The sequence below is a fragment of the Carcharhinus amblyrhynchos genome, chromosome 3, assembly GCF_965287045.1.
Source record: "Carcharhinus amblyrhynchos chromosome 3, sCarAmb.v2.hapA, whole genome shotgun sequence".
NCBI lineage: Eukaryota > Metazoa > Chordata > Chondrichthyes > Carcharhiniformes > Carcharhinidae > Carcharhinus > Carcharhinus amblyrhynchos.
In genome coordinates this window covers 77676986-77695346 of record NC_137326.1, presented here as the reverse complement: position 1 = coordinate 77695346, position 18361 = coordinate 77676986, and the positions used below count along the sequence as shown (strand labels likewise).

The 18361-nt window shown below is 44.1% G+C and overlaps 1 protein-coding gene across 1 annotated transcript in view; it reads left to right on the top strand.

Moving 5' to 3' along the window:
- Nucleotides 1-18361, top strand: part of inpp5d (inositol polyphosphate-5-phosphatase D) — a 161232-nt gene that overhangs the window by 69040 nt on the left and 73831 nt on the right. The window contains exons 7-14 of the mRNA XM_080185413.1: nucleotides 1502-1582; nucleotides 5700-5774; nucleotides 6007-6130; nucleotides 7969-8075; nucleotides 13842-13944; nucleotides 15616-15812; nucleotides 16957-17074; nucleotides 17881-17977. Coding sequence (XP_080041539.1) covers nucleotides 1502-1582; nucleotides 5700-5774; nucleotides 6007-6130; nucleotides 7969-8075; nucleotides 13842-13944; nucleotides 15616-15812; nucleotides 16957-17074; nucleotides 17881-17977 — 902 coding nt within the window. The remainder of the gene's footprint in view (nucleotides 1-1501; nucleotides 1583-5699; nucleotides 5775-6006; nucleotides 6131-7968; nucleotides 8076-13841; nucleotides 13945-15615; nucleotides 15813-16956; nucleotides 17075-17880; nucleotides 17978-18361) is intronic.

Here is an 18361-nt window from a genome sequence, read left to right as displayed (position 1 = left end):
TGCAGTGGTGTTGCCAGTGAACTAGTAATCCAGAGACCCAGGGTAACAGGACCCGGATTCCATGTTAGATAGTAAAATTTGAATTCAATAAAAATCCGGAATTAAAAAGACGAGTGATGACTGCAAAATCATTGTTGTAAAAACCCATTTGACTCACAAATGTCCTGTAGGGAAAGAAATCTGCCAATCTTACTTGGTCTGGCTTACATATGACTCCAGATCCACAGCACTGTGGTTGACTCTTAAATGCCCCCTGAACAATAAATGCTGCCTAGCTGGCGATACCTGCATTCAGTGAACAAATAGAAACAAGTTTCCAATTTAATTGTTACCCGTGACTCAGTGATCACCAAGCTTGAATCACTGCCTGCAGCTGGGGGTACTCTGGTTCTGCTGATGTGAATGGAGATTTAGTTCAACACTAAATTATCAATTCTTGCTGGTAGCAGTGATGGGCATTCGACATTGGAGAATTCGAGCCAAGAAGCTGTAGTTTTAAGTTGCACATGCAGCGCATAATTTAGGATGGCACTTTGATTTGATTTATTACTGTAACATATTTTAGCATACAGTGAAAAGTATTGTTTCTTGTCTATACAGACAAAGCATACTGCTCATAGAGAAGGAAACGAGAGACTGCAGAATGTACGGTTACATTTATAACTAGGGTGTAGAGAAAGATCAACTTTATGCAAGGTAGGTCCATTCAAAAGTCTGATGGCAGCAGGGAAGAAGCTATTCTTGAGTTGGTTGGTACGTGTCCTCGGACTTCGTATCTTTTTCCCAATGAATGAAGGTGGAAGAGAGAATGTCTGGGGTGCGTGGGGTCCTTAATTATGCTGGCTGCTTTGCCGAGGCAGCAGGAAGTGTAAACAGAGTCAGTGGATGGGAGATTGGTTTTCGTGATAGATTGGGTACATTCATGACCTTTTGTAGTTTCTTGCAGTCTTGGACAGAGAAAGAGCCATCCAAGCTGTGATATAACCAAAAAGAATGCTTTCTATGCTGCATCTGTAAAAGTTGGTGAGAGTCGTAACTGCCATGCCAAATTTCCTTAGTCTTCTGAGAAAATAGAGGCGTTGGTGTTTTTTTTTGGTGCAGTATTGAGGGTTTGCTATGCTGTCTTGTAGATGAGACATTAATTAAGGCCCCATCTGCCCTCTCAGGTAAAAGATCCTATAGCAAGGAAATTATTTCACTGTTCTCTTGAGGTTAGCTTGATCTTTGTTCACAGAAATTAATTACTTTTCTTTTCTTTTCCTTGAGGGTAATCTGTCCATTCCCTGAAGTTATTGTTGCATTCACTGAGTTGTCTGTCTGTTCTGAGGGTTACCTCCTTGTTCATTGGGAACTATCCATGAGTTTCAAGTTCACACATCACACAGATCAGATGGGAATCTGACAGGAAGTTGTTATTAAATAAATCTACATGTCCACAAGGAAAAAGGAGGAGCATTGATTAATCATTAATTGTTAATTGTGATTGTGATTGTTTTTTCAGATTGCTACTGAGGCAGGTGTTAGAAGGTTGCTTTCAACAGCTGGAGAACTGAGCAGAGTGCTCTCATCCATAGAGAACCAGGTATTTAGACATTTACCAAACAGCACCAGAGATTGACTTCAATAAAGGATTACAACAATGTCTCATCCAGTCTTGTCTAGGATCATCATTAGTCTTGACAATTGTTCTTTCTGGTTTAAAAACCAATTTGATGTACATCTTAAAATCTTTATGGCTCTCTTATTTACAAACCATAAAAGACCTCTGGTTCCACCCCTGGTCTGTATTGAGCTCCTTTACTTCAGAGAAGCCTGTATTATGATAGATACAGATCCAACCTTGGTGTTTCTGATTTCTGTAGGTCTATTGTCAGTGTTTCTCAGTGATGAAAAAGCTCATTATGGTTCCACATTAAATTGAAACTATTTAATGAAATAATGACCCTGTGCTCCATAAATAACATTTGCACCACACAAATGCCAGACAATAACCATCACCAATAAGAGACACTCTAATCACATTGACATTCAATGGTGTAACCTTCACTGAAACCCCCACTGTCAACATCCTTGGGGTTACCATTGACCAGAAAGTCAACCGCACTTGCCACATAAACACAGTGGCTGCAAGAGCAGGTCAGAGGTTAGGAATACTGCAGCAATTAACCCACCTCCTAACTCCCTAAAGCCTAGCCACTGTCTATAAGGTACAAGCCAAGAATGTGATAGAATACTTCCAACTTCCCGGATGAATGCAGCTCCGACAACACTTCAGAAGCTTGACGCCATCCAGGACAAAGCAGTCTGCTTAATTAACACTACATCCATAAACATCCATTCCTTTTACGACCAACGCTCAGTAGCAGCAATGTGTACTATCTACAAGATACACTGCAGCAATTCATCAAAGATCTTTAGACAGCACCTTCCCAACCCACGACCGCTTCCATCTAGAAGAACAAGGGCACCAGATACATGGGAACACCGCCTGCAAGTTCTTCTCCAATCAATGCTAACTCGGAAGTATACTGCTGTTCTTTTGCAGTTGCTGGGTCAAAATCCTGGAATTCCCTCCCTCTCTAAATCCTGGAATTCCCTCTCTATTTTTATAAATATGTAAAAAGGAAGAGGCTAGCTAGGGTGAACGTTGGTCCCTTAGAGGATGAGAAGGGGGACTTAGTGGTAGGGGATGGGGATATGGCTGAGGTCCTGAATAACTTTTTTGTTTCTGTCTTCACGGAGGAGGACGTGAATAATTTGCCGGGTGTTAGAGATAGAAAGGTGGTAGGTCTGGAGGGTCTCAATGACATTACTGTTACTAGAGAGGAGGTGCTCGACAGACTGGAGGGGCTGATTGTGGACAAGTCGCCAGGACCGGATGGAATGCATCCGAGGATTCTGAAAGAAATGGCGGAGGTGATAGTGGATGCCTTGGTGGTTATTTTCCAGACGTCGCTGGATTCCAGGGAAGTGCCGGAAGATTGGAAAGCAGCTAATGTTATGCTGTTGTTTAAGAAGGGTGCCAGGCAAAAGGCAGGGAATTATAGGCCGGTTAGTTTAACGTCTGTTGTAGGTAAAATGTTAGAATCCGTCATCAAGGAGGAAATAGTGAGGCATCTTGAGAGGAATTGCTTGATAGAGCAGACGCAGCACGTTTCGTTAAAGGGAAGTCGTGTCTGACAAGTTTACTGGAGTTCTATGAGGATGTGTCTAGGGCAGTGGATAGAGGAGAGCCGGTGGATGTGGTCTTTCTGGGTTTTCAGAAGGCGTTTGACAAGGTACCTCACAGGAGGTTATTGCAGAAGGTCAGGGGACAGGAAGTTGGGGGTAGGGTGTTAGCGTGGATAGAGGATTGGTTGTCAAATAGGAGGCAGAGAGTGGGGGTCAATGGGTGCTATTCGGATTGGCGGATGGTGACTAGTGGAGTGCCTCAGGGGTCGGTGCTGGGGCCTCAGCTATTTACCATTTATATAGATGATCTGGAGGAGGGAACCGAGTGTAGGGTGTCGAAATTTGCTGATGACACCAAGATTGGAGGAAAGGCAAATTGTGCGGAGGGTGTGGAGAGTCTGCAGAAGGATCTAGATAGGCTGGGCGAATGGGCCAGGAAATGGCAAATGGAATTTAATGTTGGCAAGTGCGAGGTGGTCCACTTTGGTAGGAATAATGGTAGGAAGGATTATCACTTACGTGGCAAAAAACTGCAGCAGGCGACGGTGCAGAGGGACCTTGGGGTCCTTGTGCATGAGTCGCAAAAACCCAGCTTGCAGGTGCAGCAGGTGATCAGGAAGGCGACTGGGATGCTGGCCTTCATAGCGAGGGGGATTGAATATAAAAGTAGGGAGGTCTTGCTGCGGCTGTATAGGGCATTGGTGAGGCCGCAGCTGGAGTACTGTGTGCAGTTTTGGGCGCCGTACTTACGCAAGGATATTTTGGCCTTGGAGGGAGTGCAGAGGAGGTTTACTAGGCTGATACCAGAGTTGAGGGGGTTGAGCTATGAGGAGAGGCTGAATAAACTAGGCTTGTACTCGTTAGAGTTTAGAAGAATGAGGGGAGATCTCATTGAGACGTCTAAGATGATGAATGGGATGGATAGGATAGAGGTGGAGAGACTCTTCCCGCTCAGAAAGGATAATAGGACTAGGGGGCACAGCCTCAAGATAAAGGGGGGCCGGTTTAGAACGGAGTTGAGGAGGAACTTCTTCACTCAAAGGGTAGTGAATCTCTGGAATTCTCTGCCCGTTGAAGTGGTGGAGGCTACCTCGCTAAATATTTTTAAGACGCGGGTTGATGGGTTTTTGATAAGAGAGGCGATTAAGGGTTATGGGGAGAGGGCGGGAATGTGGAACTGAGCCACGACAGATCAGCCATGATCTTATTGAATGGCGGGGCAGGCTTGAAGGGCTAGATGGCCTACTCCTGCTCCTATTTCTTAAGTTCTTATGTTCTTATGGCATTGTGGGTCAACTCATTGCATGTGGACTGCAGCTCACCTCCAACTTCTCAAGGGCAACTAGGGATGGGCAATAAATGCTGGCCAGCCAGTGAACTCATGTCCCATGAATGAATAAAAAAAGTCCTGAACAGTGTCTCAGAGAAACTACACACATGCTGGCCCCAGGATCGCACAATTTAGGTGGTCAATTGCTACACAAATAGAAAATACACCATTCAGTGTGACAATGAACCACACAAGTCAGGAGCACTGCATGGCTATTCTTAGCCTCCAAATGACTTAGCATGCTCCCAACAAAGGCAACAGCTGGAGATGTTACAAGGTTTTATTTCTGGATTTCTAATATTGATTTCAAGTTCTCAAACCACTATAGTGAAATTTGAATGTGTATTCTCTGGACTAATAATCCAAATGTCTGCTTTACTAGGCCGGCAGGACAATCACTACATTACATACCCAATTAGTTATCAGAAGCTCCACAACAAGTAGGCCTGAATTTTTCACACGTTGAGTGTGCAGTGGGCCCAGAAATGGATGCAATATGCATTACTGGCTGCAGTTGGCTCCAGAGAGCATTTTCACACTGGGTGGCCAGTTAATGGCCATAGTGCTGTGGGGGAGGGCAGGACTAGAGCGGGCTCCAAGAACAGGGAGAGTGCAGGCTGGTGTTTCTAATGTGCTCCCTCAGGGGGTCAGCCTCTGCGGAGTTATCTCAGGAAGCTGCTGACCCGTGATACGAGAGTCCAGGTAGTACAATCATACACAGACCTCAGTCCCCAGACACCTTTCTTCAATTTATGCCAGCCCTGACACTTCATCCCACCCTGGATCCATGTTGCAGCTAAAATGTTGCAACCTGGCCAGTCAGCTTGCCCACTAATCCTAAAAGCTGACGGCCCATGTAAAATTACATTCAATTGGCCTTCAACGGGCTAAATTGCCAACTTGATTGTCATTAGTTATGACTCTCGCTAGACAGCTTCTCTCACAATTTCATGCACTTCCTGGTCGGGAACGTGTCTGCCCAAGCAATGGAAAATTCTGGCCATAATACCTAGGCTTACAATGAAGAATAAGCACTTGGATCAGTTAGCAGAGGGAGGACATTTGTTACGGAATATGAACCTAACACAAGCAAGGAGTCCCTCAGGAGAGGAGAGAAAACTGGCAAGATCAGAAATGGGCAGGAGCACTCTGATCGATTAATGCCTGTTCCATTCTTTCCCTAATTTATGTTGCGCAGGTGAGAGATTACGAGCCTGAGTCACCAGATGCAGATGTTCAAGACCGACACTTAGAAATTGCTCCTGTTTTTGAGGTAGGCCTGTTTTGTTTATGAGTGTTTGCCAATAACACCACAAGGTCAAGAGTTGTTGCATGGAAATGGAAAGTTTGTGCAGAGCTTATCCTCGTGGCCTCCCCAAAGTTGTCTTTTGAAGTAGCCATCATCAACTCCCTCCCTCTTAAAAAAACCCCCACCTTCACCAAAGGGATGGTAAGGGATAGCTAAAGAGTTCAGATTTAATCATGAGGATTCCGCTATTTTTCAGGTGAAATTGGACAGTTTTGGAATTTTCATGAAAATTCATTTGAAAGTGGACATAGAGAATGGGAAATTAATTGTCAAGAAGTCAAAGGATGGGCCAGAAGAAAAGTTTTACAATCACAACAGAAGTAAGTTTTCTGATCAGTGATCTTTTACATCTCCATCCACTCTTTGTATTCCTTTTCAACCAGGACTGCATTAGCACCTATGCTTCTTTTTACCTTCTCTGAAGATGTCTCTCAAACACGCTCACGTAATGTCATCCACTGCTGTCAGGAATAAAAACAGCCCCACTTTCCTTGTTGCAGTGCCAATTTTGCTTTTTTTTTTACATGGTCTCCTGATCACGCATTAAGCCAGCACAATAAGGTGGAGATGCATGCAGGGAGAGATGGTGATGTGTTGGTAATTCCACTAAACTAGTAAGCCAGAGGCCCAGGCTAATATTCTGGTGGACATGGGGGTTCAAATCCCACCATGGCAGCTGATGGAATTTAGATTCAATTAATGAAATCTGGAATTGAAATGATGACCATGAAACTTATTATTTAAAACGCACCTAATTCACAGATGTCCTCAGGAAATTTGGCCATGGGAACTTGGCTGGCCTACGTGAGACGCCAGACCCATAGCAATGTGGTTGACTCTTAACTGCCAATTAAGCCACTTGGTTCAAGGAAATAAATGCTAGCATTGTCAACAGTGCCCACATCTTATGAAAGAATGAAGGGAAACAAAATCCATCAGCATGCTTTCATCATGACAGGTTTATCAGCTCCTTCTCGCCTTCTCCATCCTGCGACATCCCTATGTTTCCTTAGCATATTCTTATGGTTCCTGGGGTCTTTGGTTTGTTTGCTGTGATATAAAGTTACCAACATCTGTTGGCAGACCCTGGGAGTCTCCTTGTTACTCTAGGTTTTGTTGAGTCTCTGTACCGTTACTGATTCTTTGGTGCCCTGGTGAGGAAGAAAGATTTGTTCTTGTCTCAAAGCACTTTACAGCCAACTAAGTACTTTTGAAGTGTTGTCACTGTTATAATGTAAGAAATATGGCCACCAATGTAAGGACAGCATGGTCCCAGAGACAGCAGTGTGATAATAACTAGCTAAACTGTTTTAATGATGTTGGTTGAAGGATAAGTATTGGTCAGGCCACCAAGGAGAATTCCCTTACTCTTTAATAATAATTAAAATAATCCCTACAATCAACCTAAAAAGGCAGGTAGAACCTTGGTTTAACACCTCATACAAAAGACAGCATTCCTGGTCGTGCAGTGCTCTTGCAGTACTGCATTGGAATCTTGGCATAGACTGTGTGCTCGAGTCTCTAGTGTGGGAAGTGAACCCACAACCTTCTAATTCAAAGGCATGAGCTACACTGACCAAACCAGTACATTTATACAATTATAATTGCCTGGTTTGCCCAATCGTTTTTCTATGATTCCTGCACTGGATTTTTTGGTTTCTCAGCAGAGTATCTGTATCAAATGTTAAGTGAAGCTCATGGGATGTCCAATTTGGCTAGTGATTCATTGGCCTCCTCAGATGCTAAGGGAAAAAAATCAAATGCCTCTCCCAACTCAATGGTTAAGATTGTCTTCTGATTATGATGAGTATTTGTGTGGTTACTGATGTTCCTTAGCTGTTTTGCGGATGCACAACAAATGACCCTTGGCTGTCCTTTTGACTCTGTATTGTCACTGGTTCCTCCTGGCTGTTCCAAGAGTATCTATCTGGTTGCTGCTGTTGGCCTGAGTTTGTGTTTTGATAACAGCCTGAAAGTCGGAAGTTTGTGCCAAGAAGATGAAGTGCCAGGTTCTGCAAAATGTACCCAAATAGAATTTGAGCATATCCGGGTTATTTCCCGGCAGTTGCTAGTACAAAAAATGCAAACACTTAAAGAGACTTAGGAAGGAAGTAACATGGAACTCCCCTGTCTTCTCTCACCAATATTACTTTCTCAGTTCTACAGTTAATCAAATCGCAGAAGTTTCAGAACAAGTTGGTGATCATAATTGACTCTGAGGTGAAAAAAACACAACGGAAGGAGTATGTCTTTACTGATTCTAAGGTTTGTTATGAGCATCTTGCTATCAAAATGAAAAGTCAATGATCCAATCACTTAATTCATTTCTCTTTCTAATATTTTTCCTGTGTTCATTGAGGTAAAGGGTTTTTCTCTTCCCACACCTACTGTATCCCAACTTTTCAACTTTTCACTGAACTGCTAACATTTAACTCCCCTTTCTGAATTATAAATGGTTTTCAATTCGCAGATATCATCCCCTTGTTTTCAAAATCTTTGTCGTCACCTGTTCAAAAGTTCTACCTATCATCTCCTTTCCCTTGCAAACCACTATCCTGTCTTCAATCTGACTTCCTTTTCCAAAGCCCTTCAACATGCTGTCACTTTGAAATCTATGGCCATAGGAACGTAAGACTTAGGAGAAGTAGGCCCTTCAGACCTGCCCCACCATTCAATAAGATCAAGGTTGTGGTCTCAACCCCACTTTGCAATGGTCCAGTCTCTACTGCATTTGGGGAAGAAAATTCCACAAACAAAAGGCCTTTTCAGAGAAAAGAAATTCTTCTAATCTCCATCTTAAACAGTAGACCTCTAATTCTTAAACTGTCTCCCCCTGACTTTAATCTCTGTCTGTCTCTCTCTCTCACACACACAAGTGGACACATCCTCCTGGTATCTATCCCACCAAATCCCCTTAGGATTGTATATAAGAACATAACATAAGAACATAAGAAATAGGAGCGGGAGTAGGCCATCTAGCCCTTCGAGCCTGCCCCGCCATTCAATAAGATCATGGCTGATCTGTCGTGGCTCAGTTCCACATTCCCGCCCTCTCCCCATAACCCTTAATCCCCTCGCTTATCAAAAATCCATCAACCCGCGTCTTAAAAATATTTAGCGAGGCAGCCTCCACCACTTCAACGGGCAGAGAATTCCAGAGATTCACCACCCTTTGAGTGAAGAAGTTCCTCCTCAACTCCGTTCTAAACCGCCCCCCCTTTATCTTGAGGCTGTGCCCCCTAGTCCTACTGTCTTTTCTGAGCTGGAAGAGTCTCTCCACCTCTATCCTATCCATCCCATTCATCATCTTATATGTCTCAATGAGATCTCCCCTCATTCTTCTAAACTCTAACGAGTACAAGCCTTGTTTATTCAGCCTCTCCTCATAGCTCAACCCCCTCAACTCCGGTATCAGCCTAGTAAACCTCCTCTGCACTCCCTCCAAGGCTAAAATATCCTTGCGTAAGTGCGGCGACCAAAACTGCACACAGTACTCCAGCTGCGGCCTCACCAGTGCCCTATACAGCTGCAGCAAGACCTCCCTACTTTTATATTCCAATAAGATTATCTCTCATTCTTCTAAACTTCAATGGGTAAAGACCCAATGTCAACTTTCTCACCTCTCCATATTTGAAACTCTCTCATCGACCTTCCAACACTGACACTCAACTTGACCCAATCAAAGTTAAAAGTGACATCCCATGTGACTGTATCAGTAAGAAATGATCCCACCTCATCCTTAGTACCCTTTGCTGCAACATGCTTTACATGAATTTGCATACACCATCGTCCCAACATCTCTTTCCTATTGTCCAGCTCAATGAGATACCATTTGCTGGATGCCACTCTTACTTATGTCATTGTTGTCAGAGCATCTCCAGCAGCAGATCTCTCCCTGCCCCTACATTGTAACTTTGCTTCCATGCGGTTAGAGTGTTTCTCTGACAAGTCCTGCTTGAATTATTTCTTCCAATTAAACAGAGGGAAGAGCAAAACCAATGTCTTCGACTTAATTGCCACAAATTCCTTACCTTAACCAATCCCCACCCTGGTCACTGTCTCAAAGTGAACACTTGACATCCTATTTAACCCCAAGATGAACTGTTGACACCAAATCCTCTTTAATAGTAAGGTCGCCCACTTCCACCCTGTAGCATCAGGCACTACCATTCCTCCCTCATCCAAATATAATTATTTCACTTTACTCATTGGCTGGCTTCCCTCACCCCTCCCTTAATAATAGCTCATTCAACCCCTTCCTGCCCATTTCCTGCAGTGGACTGTTCACCTATGGCTGTTCTGTTCACTGATCAATAATAGCACCTGGTCCTCCAATGCCTTTAATTTAAAAAAAAATTGCTTTCTTCAATTTAAAGCCAATTAAGACCTTAGCACTCCCTATCTCTGTCACCAGCCACAACTCTATAAACCCTTCAGAGCCCTGTGTGTCCTACGACTGTGTTTTCACCCATAACGCTTGAATTCAACCCCACATTGGCAGCCATTCCTTCAACCATCCAGATCCAATATTCTGGGATAATTTTCTTGAGTCCTTCCATCGCTCTGACTTTCTGTCAAAGACTCTCCTGAAATTCCTCCTTCTTTGGCTTGTTTGTCTGATTACACCTCTCTAAACTGCCTTGGTCATGTTTCTTTCTTTTTGAAGGACACACATTGAGCAGGGCATCCAGGTGGGTTATATACAGAAGAAAGCTCCCTCTAAAACAATATCACTGCCTCTCACTCTTTGGGTCAGAGGGCTTATGTTATAAAGAGGCCAGGAGGTTGGTCTGACCTTAGAATTCCAGGCTGTAGACAAAGGCCCAAGGATTTGGACATGAGAAGACTTTGGAGGATAGGATCAAGGAAAATCCTAAAGCTTTCTACAGGTATGTCAAGAATAAAAGATTGGTTAGGGCAAGATTAGGGCCAGTCAGAGACAGCAGTGGGAAGTTGTGTGTGGAGCCTGAAGAGATAGGAGAGGCACTGAATGAGTATTTTTCATCAGTATTCACGCAGGAAAAAGTCCGTGTAGTCGAGGAGAATACTGCTATACCAGGTAGAAGACTAGACGGGATTGAGGTACATAAGGAGGAGGTGTTAGCAATTCTTGAGAGTATGAAAATAGATAAGTCCCCTGGGCTGGATGGGATTTACCCTAGCATTCTCTGGGAGGCTAGGGAGGAGATTGCAGAGCCTTTGGCTTTGATCTTCATGTCGTCATTGACTACAGGTGTAGTGCCGGAAGACTGGAGGATAGCAAATGTTGTCCCCTTGTTCAAGAAGGGGAGTAGAGACCATCCTGGGAATTATAGACCGGTGAGCCTTACTTCTGTTGTGGGCAAAGATTTGGAAAGAATTATAAGGGATAGGATTTATAATCATCTTAAAGGGAAATAAATTGATTAGGGATAGTCAACACGGTTTTGTGAAGGGTAGGTCGTGCCTCACAAACCTTATAAGAACATAAGGACATAAGAAATAGGAGCAGGAGTAGGCCATCTAGCCCTTCGAGCCTGCCCTGCCATTCCATAAGATCATGGCTGATCTGAAGTGGCTCAGTTCCACTTTCCCGCCTTCTCCCCATAACCCTTAATCCCCTTGCCTATCAAAAACCTATCTACCCGCGTCTTAAATATATTTAGCGAGGCAGCCTCCACCACTTCAACAGGCAGAGAATTCCAGAGATTCACCACCCTTTGAATGAAGAAGTTCCTCCTCAACTCCGTTCTAAACTGCCCCCCTCCTTATCTTGAGGCTGTGCCCTCTAGTCCTTTCTGAGCGGGAAGAGCCTCTCCACCTCTATCCTATCCATCCCATTCATCATCTTGTATGTCTCAATGAGATCTCCCCTCATCCTTCTAAACTCTAACGAGTACAAGCCTAGTTTATTCAGCCTCTCCTCATAGCTCAACCCCCTCAACTCCGCTATCAGCCTAGTGAACCTCTTCTGTACTCCCTCCAAGGCCAAAATATCCTTGCGTAAGTGCGGCGACCAAAACTGCACACAGTACTCCAGCTGCGGCCTCACCAGTGCCCTGTACAATTGCAGCAAGACCTCCCTACTTTTATATTCAAAAAAGTATATCGAGTTTCTTGAAAAGGTGACCACAGAGGTGGATAAGGGTAAGGCAGTTGACGTGGTGTATATGGATTTTAGCAAAGCGTTCGATAAGGTTCCCCATGGTAGGCCACTGCAGAAAATGCAGGTGCATGGGATTGAGGGTGATTTAGCAGTTTGGATCAGGAATTGGCTAGCTGATAGAAGACAGAGGGTGGTGGTTGATGGGAAATATTCAACCTGGAGTTCAGTTACAAGTGGTGTACCTCAAGGATCTGTTTTGGGGCCACTGCTGTTTGTCATTTTTATAAATGACCTAGATGAGGGTGTAGAAGGATGGATTAGTAAATTTGCTGATGGCACCAAAGTTGGAAAAGTTGTAGACAGTGAGGGTGGATGTTACAGTTTGCAGAGGGACATAGATAAGCTGCAGAGCTGGACCGAGAGGTGACAAATGGAGTTTAATACGGAAAAGTGTGAGGTGATTCACTTTAGTAAGAGTAACAGGAGTACAGAATATAGGGCTAATGGAAGGACTCTTAGTAGTGTTGACAAGCAGAGAGATCTCGGGGTACAAGTGCGTAGCTCCCTGAAAGTTGGCACCCAGGTTGATGAGGTTGTTAAGAAGGCGTAAGGTGTGTTAGCTTTTATTGGTAGAGGGATTGAATTTCGGAGCCGTGAGGTCATGTTACAACTGTGCAAAACTCTGGTGCAGCTGCACTTGGAGTATTGCGTACAGTTCTGGTCGCCGCATTATAAGAAAGATGTGGAGGCATTGGAAAGGGTGCAGAGGAGGTTTACCAGGATGTTGCCTGGTATGGTGGGAAGGTCTTATGAGGAAAGGCTGAGGGACTTGAGGTTATTTTCGTTAGAGAGAAGAAGGTTACGAGGTGACCTAATTGAGGCATACAAGATGATCAAAGGATTGGATAGGGTGGACAGTGAGAGCCTTTTTCCTCGGATGGTGATGACTAACACAAGGGGACATAGCTTTAAATTAAGGGATGGTAGTTATAGGACGGATGTCAGAGGTAGGTTCTTTACTCAGAGGGTAGTAAGGGCGTGGAATGCCCTGCCTGCAGCAGTTGTGGACTCGCCAACTTTAAGGGTGTTCAAATGGTCAGTGGATAGGCATATGGATAACATTGGAATAGTTTAGGTTAGAGGGTCATTAGATTGGTTCCACTGGTCGGCGCAACATCGAGGGCCGAAGGGCCTGTACTGCACTGTAATGTTCTATGTTCTATGATTGCTGGATCTTGGGGCTTGGGATTCACCTCATTAGGACAGTAAGACATAGGCATCAATTGAGTGTCCCAAAGTGGTTTGCTCCTTGGGACGCAGGAAACTTTGGTTGGCTGCAACATGGAGGGACCCAGAGCTAAGTCCTGGAGATGAGGAGGAAGGTGAACAGGAAGAGAAGAACAAGATTGATGAGGGTAGCATGTGGGGGAGAACAAGAGAGGGGCAAATGAAAGGGGGGGGGGGAACATATGAATTGAGAAAACAAATGGAAATATGGTGAATGGGAGGGGGAGAAATAGGAATGCAGACAGGAAGAAGGGGTTAATATGGGGAGGACATGATGGTAAATGGAAGGGGGTGAGCAGGAGGTTAATATGAGGGAATATGGCCAGCGTAGGGCAGACAAAAAGGAGTAAGGTGAATGGAGAAAACTGGATGGGGCGAATGGGGGATGGGTGATCAAGATGGGCAAGGTGAAGGAGGGGAATGGGAGAGGGCACGTATCAGGAAGAGGAGAAGAATGGGGGAGATGTTGAGAACATTGGCGAGTAAAAGTTTCTAAGTGCAGATTGGGATACAGCTATGTAGTCCAAATGTAAAGAATCATCATTCACCTTTTCTTCAGTGGTTTCCAGTGGTCACTTCAACATGCTGTAGATGTAGATCAGTAAAAAAACTGAGCAGAGCAGGTGCTTTTGTACTTACCTGCATCTCCCTGTTAACAGAAGCGGGAAGCATTCTGCCAACTCATGCAGCTGATGAAGAATAAACATTCGGATTTTACCGAACCAGATATGATCAACATCTTCATTGGAACCTGGAACATGGGTAAGGGGCACTGGAGGCTGACTGTATTGGAGAGCTGCACAAGTTATTCGATTTGCAATTTACCTGTACTGGAAATAGAACAGTTAGACTTCTATAACAATCTATCCTTGCTTACTTGGTATAACATATTGTCCACTATATTTTCTCTGATGTTACTTACTTCCAGCTCTCAGCTATCGGGAAAGCATCCTCCCAGATCTCTCTTACCCTGGGGAACCCATTCCAAGCACTCTGTTATCTACCTAACTGGTTTGGAATTTGAGACACATATTAAGGGTGGAATTCTCCTACTCCCCTTACCTGTGTGTGGGATTCTACGGTCCCGCTGCATTGAGTGGACTTTTGACTGAGTGCCAAATTGTCCATTCTCAGTGGCAGCGGTGGTGGGGAAAACGAGATCGGAGAATCCCAGCCAAACTTTTTACATATGTTTGCCATTTAAACAAAATCCTCAGTCTGCTTTACGAAAACAGGCAATCCCTCTGAACCATTTAATAGCCAGGTCAGGATATTCACCACCAGATGGGAGTGAGTAGAAAGGTGGGCTAGCTAGCGTGTAAATATGCATCACTGTCTAATATGCTGGTTTGCCAGCACCAACCTGCTCCTGCATCATTTTCCTGAAGGCAGGATGGGAGTTGGCAGGGCCACCCACCTGCAAGCAGTTGATAATCAATTCAGAGATTTTAATGTCCTATTAAGGCCTATTTTCAGAGGCTGACAGGGATTTTCCAGTTAGCCTGTGTGCCTCCACCACCTTTCTTTAGCATTGGGACCACGTCCCTGCCAAGACTGCTAGATAAAATAGGACCCTAAGGCCTTGGATCCCTGGAGCAGGTAAGTGGGTAACAAAGTAACAAACCAAACTGACCCTTTTAATATGGCAGACAGGCTGTTGATTTTGGCACCTGCTCACCCTCCCCATTTTAGTTCCCCTCTGCTCCACAGACAGTGCACCCACCAAGGGCATGTCAAATTCAGCTCAAACACTGCTGCAAAGAATACCAAGCAGATTGGAGCAATACAGGATGGTGGTTCGCCACCACCTTCTCCAGACTTGGGATGGGCATTAAATATCATCCAGCCAGCAATGCCCACATCCTGATAGTGAATGCAGTAATAAAGGTTTTTGATCACTGGGGTCTGCTAGAAATTGCCTGGACATCAGGCAGGAAAAGGCTCAATAGGGATTTACAGGGCAGTAAACGTAGGCAGTAAGAATTTACTGATGGAATTGAACTGAGACACCCAAGCCCCAGAAAACTATTTGGAAATAAAACACCTCAAAATGTCAATTTTTTTTTACCCTCATTGATCTATGCTGACTCCCAATTCAACAAGGCCTCAATTTGAAGATTCACATCCTCGTGTTCCCTAGCTCTCATTTTTGATAATCTCCTTCAGACTGACAACTCTTTGAGAACTCTACTTCTTGTTGCATCAGTGCCATTGGTCTTCAATAGCTGAGGCCCTAAACTCTGGCATTCCCTCCCTGGACCTCTCTATCTCTTTCTCTTTTTAAAACCTATCTCTTTGCCAACCTTTTGGTCACCTTTCCCTATATCTGCCTATATGACTTGGGGTAAAATGTCTGATGTCGCTCCTGTGAAGGGCTTTGGGACATTTTGCGATGTTATATAAAAACAAGTTGCTGTTGTTATTGTTGTTTAGGCAATGCCTCACCTCCCACGGACATACAATCATGGTTCCTGTGTCGAGGCCAAGGGAAGACCCGGGATGATACAGCCGCTGACATTCCACATGATATTTATATTATTGGAACTCAAGAAGATACACAAGGAGAGAGGGAATGGGTGGAGCTGATAAAATCCACACTAAAGGACATCACCTATATAAAGTTTAAACATGTAAGTACATTAAAGTTTATTGAAGCTCTATCCTCCATAGGGTGAGGGACAAGGAAGTGGGAGCGTCGTTTGTGTCAATGGAATTTCCAAAATGCCACCTATGATGATGGAAGTTCAGAATCAAGGCGAACCCCTAGTTGCTGGGTTGGTAACATTGTACGTGAATCTGACAGGGCTACAGTGCTCTGGAATATTGGGATGCTTAACCAGCTTATTCAGTAAATGTGGGGACGGAAGTTGGAAGTGTTCAGGTGAATAGATCTGTCACTAAGGATCAGCTTCCTGCCAATTAGCTCCACATAACCACAAAAACCAGCATATGGGTGGAATGCAGGCATTTGAAACCCACTATTAGAAGCAAGTACTAACTCACTGAGCCAACTGAGAGAATGGATCTGTGCACCCAGCACTGTTACTGTTTGTCGCATAAAGTAACAGAGTGCAAGAAAATGATCACAATGGAATATATTTTGGGTGATGCAGTGAATCTCAAAAGCAATGCCTGTCACCGCATCACAGTAGGATCTGGATCACCTCATCATTCACTGATATTGGAGAAAATAAACAATCGAAAAATCCTCAGCATAATTCCAAAACTCATTCTACCACATCACTTAGGAACAGTTTAAAGCTTTAAAATTTATTTCTTAATGTCACAAGTAGGCTTACATTAACACTGCAATGAGGTTATTATGAAAATCCCCTAGTCACCACATTCCGGTGCCTGTCCGGTACACTGAGGGAGAATTTAGCATGGCCAATGCACCTAACCAGCACATCTTTCAGACTGTGGGAGGAAACCAGAGCACCCAGAGGAAACACAAGCGGACAACGTGCCAACTCCACACAGACACTGATCCAAGCCAGGAATTGAACCTGGGTCCCTGATTCTGTGAGGCAGCAGTGCTAACCACTGTGCCACAATTTATTTATCCATGGATGTTATAATGTTCAGGCTGCATGGTGACATGGAAGAAAAAGAAAACAAGGAGCAGAAAATGGAGGAAACCTCCACCAGCAACTCCTCCTCCTCTATCAGTTCTTCCTCCTCTGCAGCACCTCCATTAACACATACAAAAAGATTATACATTTCAAGGAACCCACTTCTTACTTCTGATGTTCTAAATGTTCTTTTGCTTCAAAGATCGCAACACAGACCCTGTGGAATATCCGGATAGTTATCCTGGCAAAACCGGAACATGTAAATCGGATCAGTCACATTTCCACAAGCAGTGTCAAAACTGGAATCGCAAATGCTCTCGGTATTAACATCTTCTGCATAGCAAATTTGGGGAAATGTGTGGGAAGGTGCTGTGTTAGTGGCTGTATTTACTGACGATGATTTCCAAATTGAGTGCATCTACAGATTATTGAACTGACGTGGGTCAGACACTGTCCTTTCATACTCTGGGACTGGGTGGAACAGTGGGTCAGACATTCCTTTTACACTCTGGGAGTGGGTGAGACAGTGGATCAGACATGTCCTTTCACGGTCTGGGACTTTGTCTGACAGTGTCCTTTCACACTCTGGGACTGGGTGGGACAGTGGGTCAGGCACTGTCCTTTCATGCTCTGGGACTGGGTGGGACAGTGGGTCCAACATTGTCCTTTCACACTCTTCGAATAGATGCGACAGCGGGTCAGACACTCTCATTTCACACCGTGGGATTGGGTGGGACGGTGGGTCAGACACTTACCTTTCACTCTCTGGGACTGAATGGTGAGGTTGCCTTATTATACAGTCTGATACTGCGGTGTCCTTTCACCTCTATGACATAGGTTCACATCCAAACCAATGAGAAAGGATAAATCTCTTCCTTCTTCCTGACCATAAGAATCGTATTCATATTGATTGGATTAAATGCTGGTTGTTGGATGTGGAATATTCTGAAGATTAGTATGGAGATGGTTTATTGTTTGGGGTGGTGTGCAGAGATGGTTATTAGCTGTGGTGTGTTTGGATGGCTGGAAGTTGAACATGGGGTATTAAATAATTCAAAGTTTGAATAAGGTTTCAGTTTTTCATTTGATGCAGTAATCTTTATAATAATTGTATTTTATTTTTCAGGTAATAAAGGTGCAGTGGGAGTTTCCTTCATGTTTAATGGTACACCCTTTGGATTTGTCAACAGTCACCTGACCTCAGGAAGTGAGAAGAAACTAAGGTAAGGAGGAAGAGGAACTGATGGAGTTTTTAACTATGGTAAGGTTTGAAATAGTGGCTGAGGCGTTTGAAAGCTGGTAATTGTTCCAGAGAGGCATTTTGGACTCAAAATGTTTACTTTGCACAGATGCTGTCAGACTTGCTGAGTTTTTCCAGCACTTACAGTTTCCATTTCAAATTTCCAGCATCTGTAATATTTTGCTTCTATTTTGGTAATGTATCACTTGGATTTTAACTCATATTTCCTCCAGGAAGACTTGAGTTTAAGAATTGAGTTGAAACCCCTCCCCCTCATGCATTCAGAAACTCAATGTAGAGTGGTCACATTTGTAGTTGATAGCAAACTATGAGGGTGATTGAACCTGAGGTGATGCTTGTTGAAGAA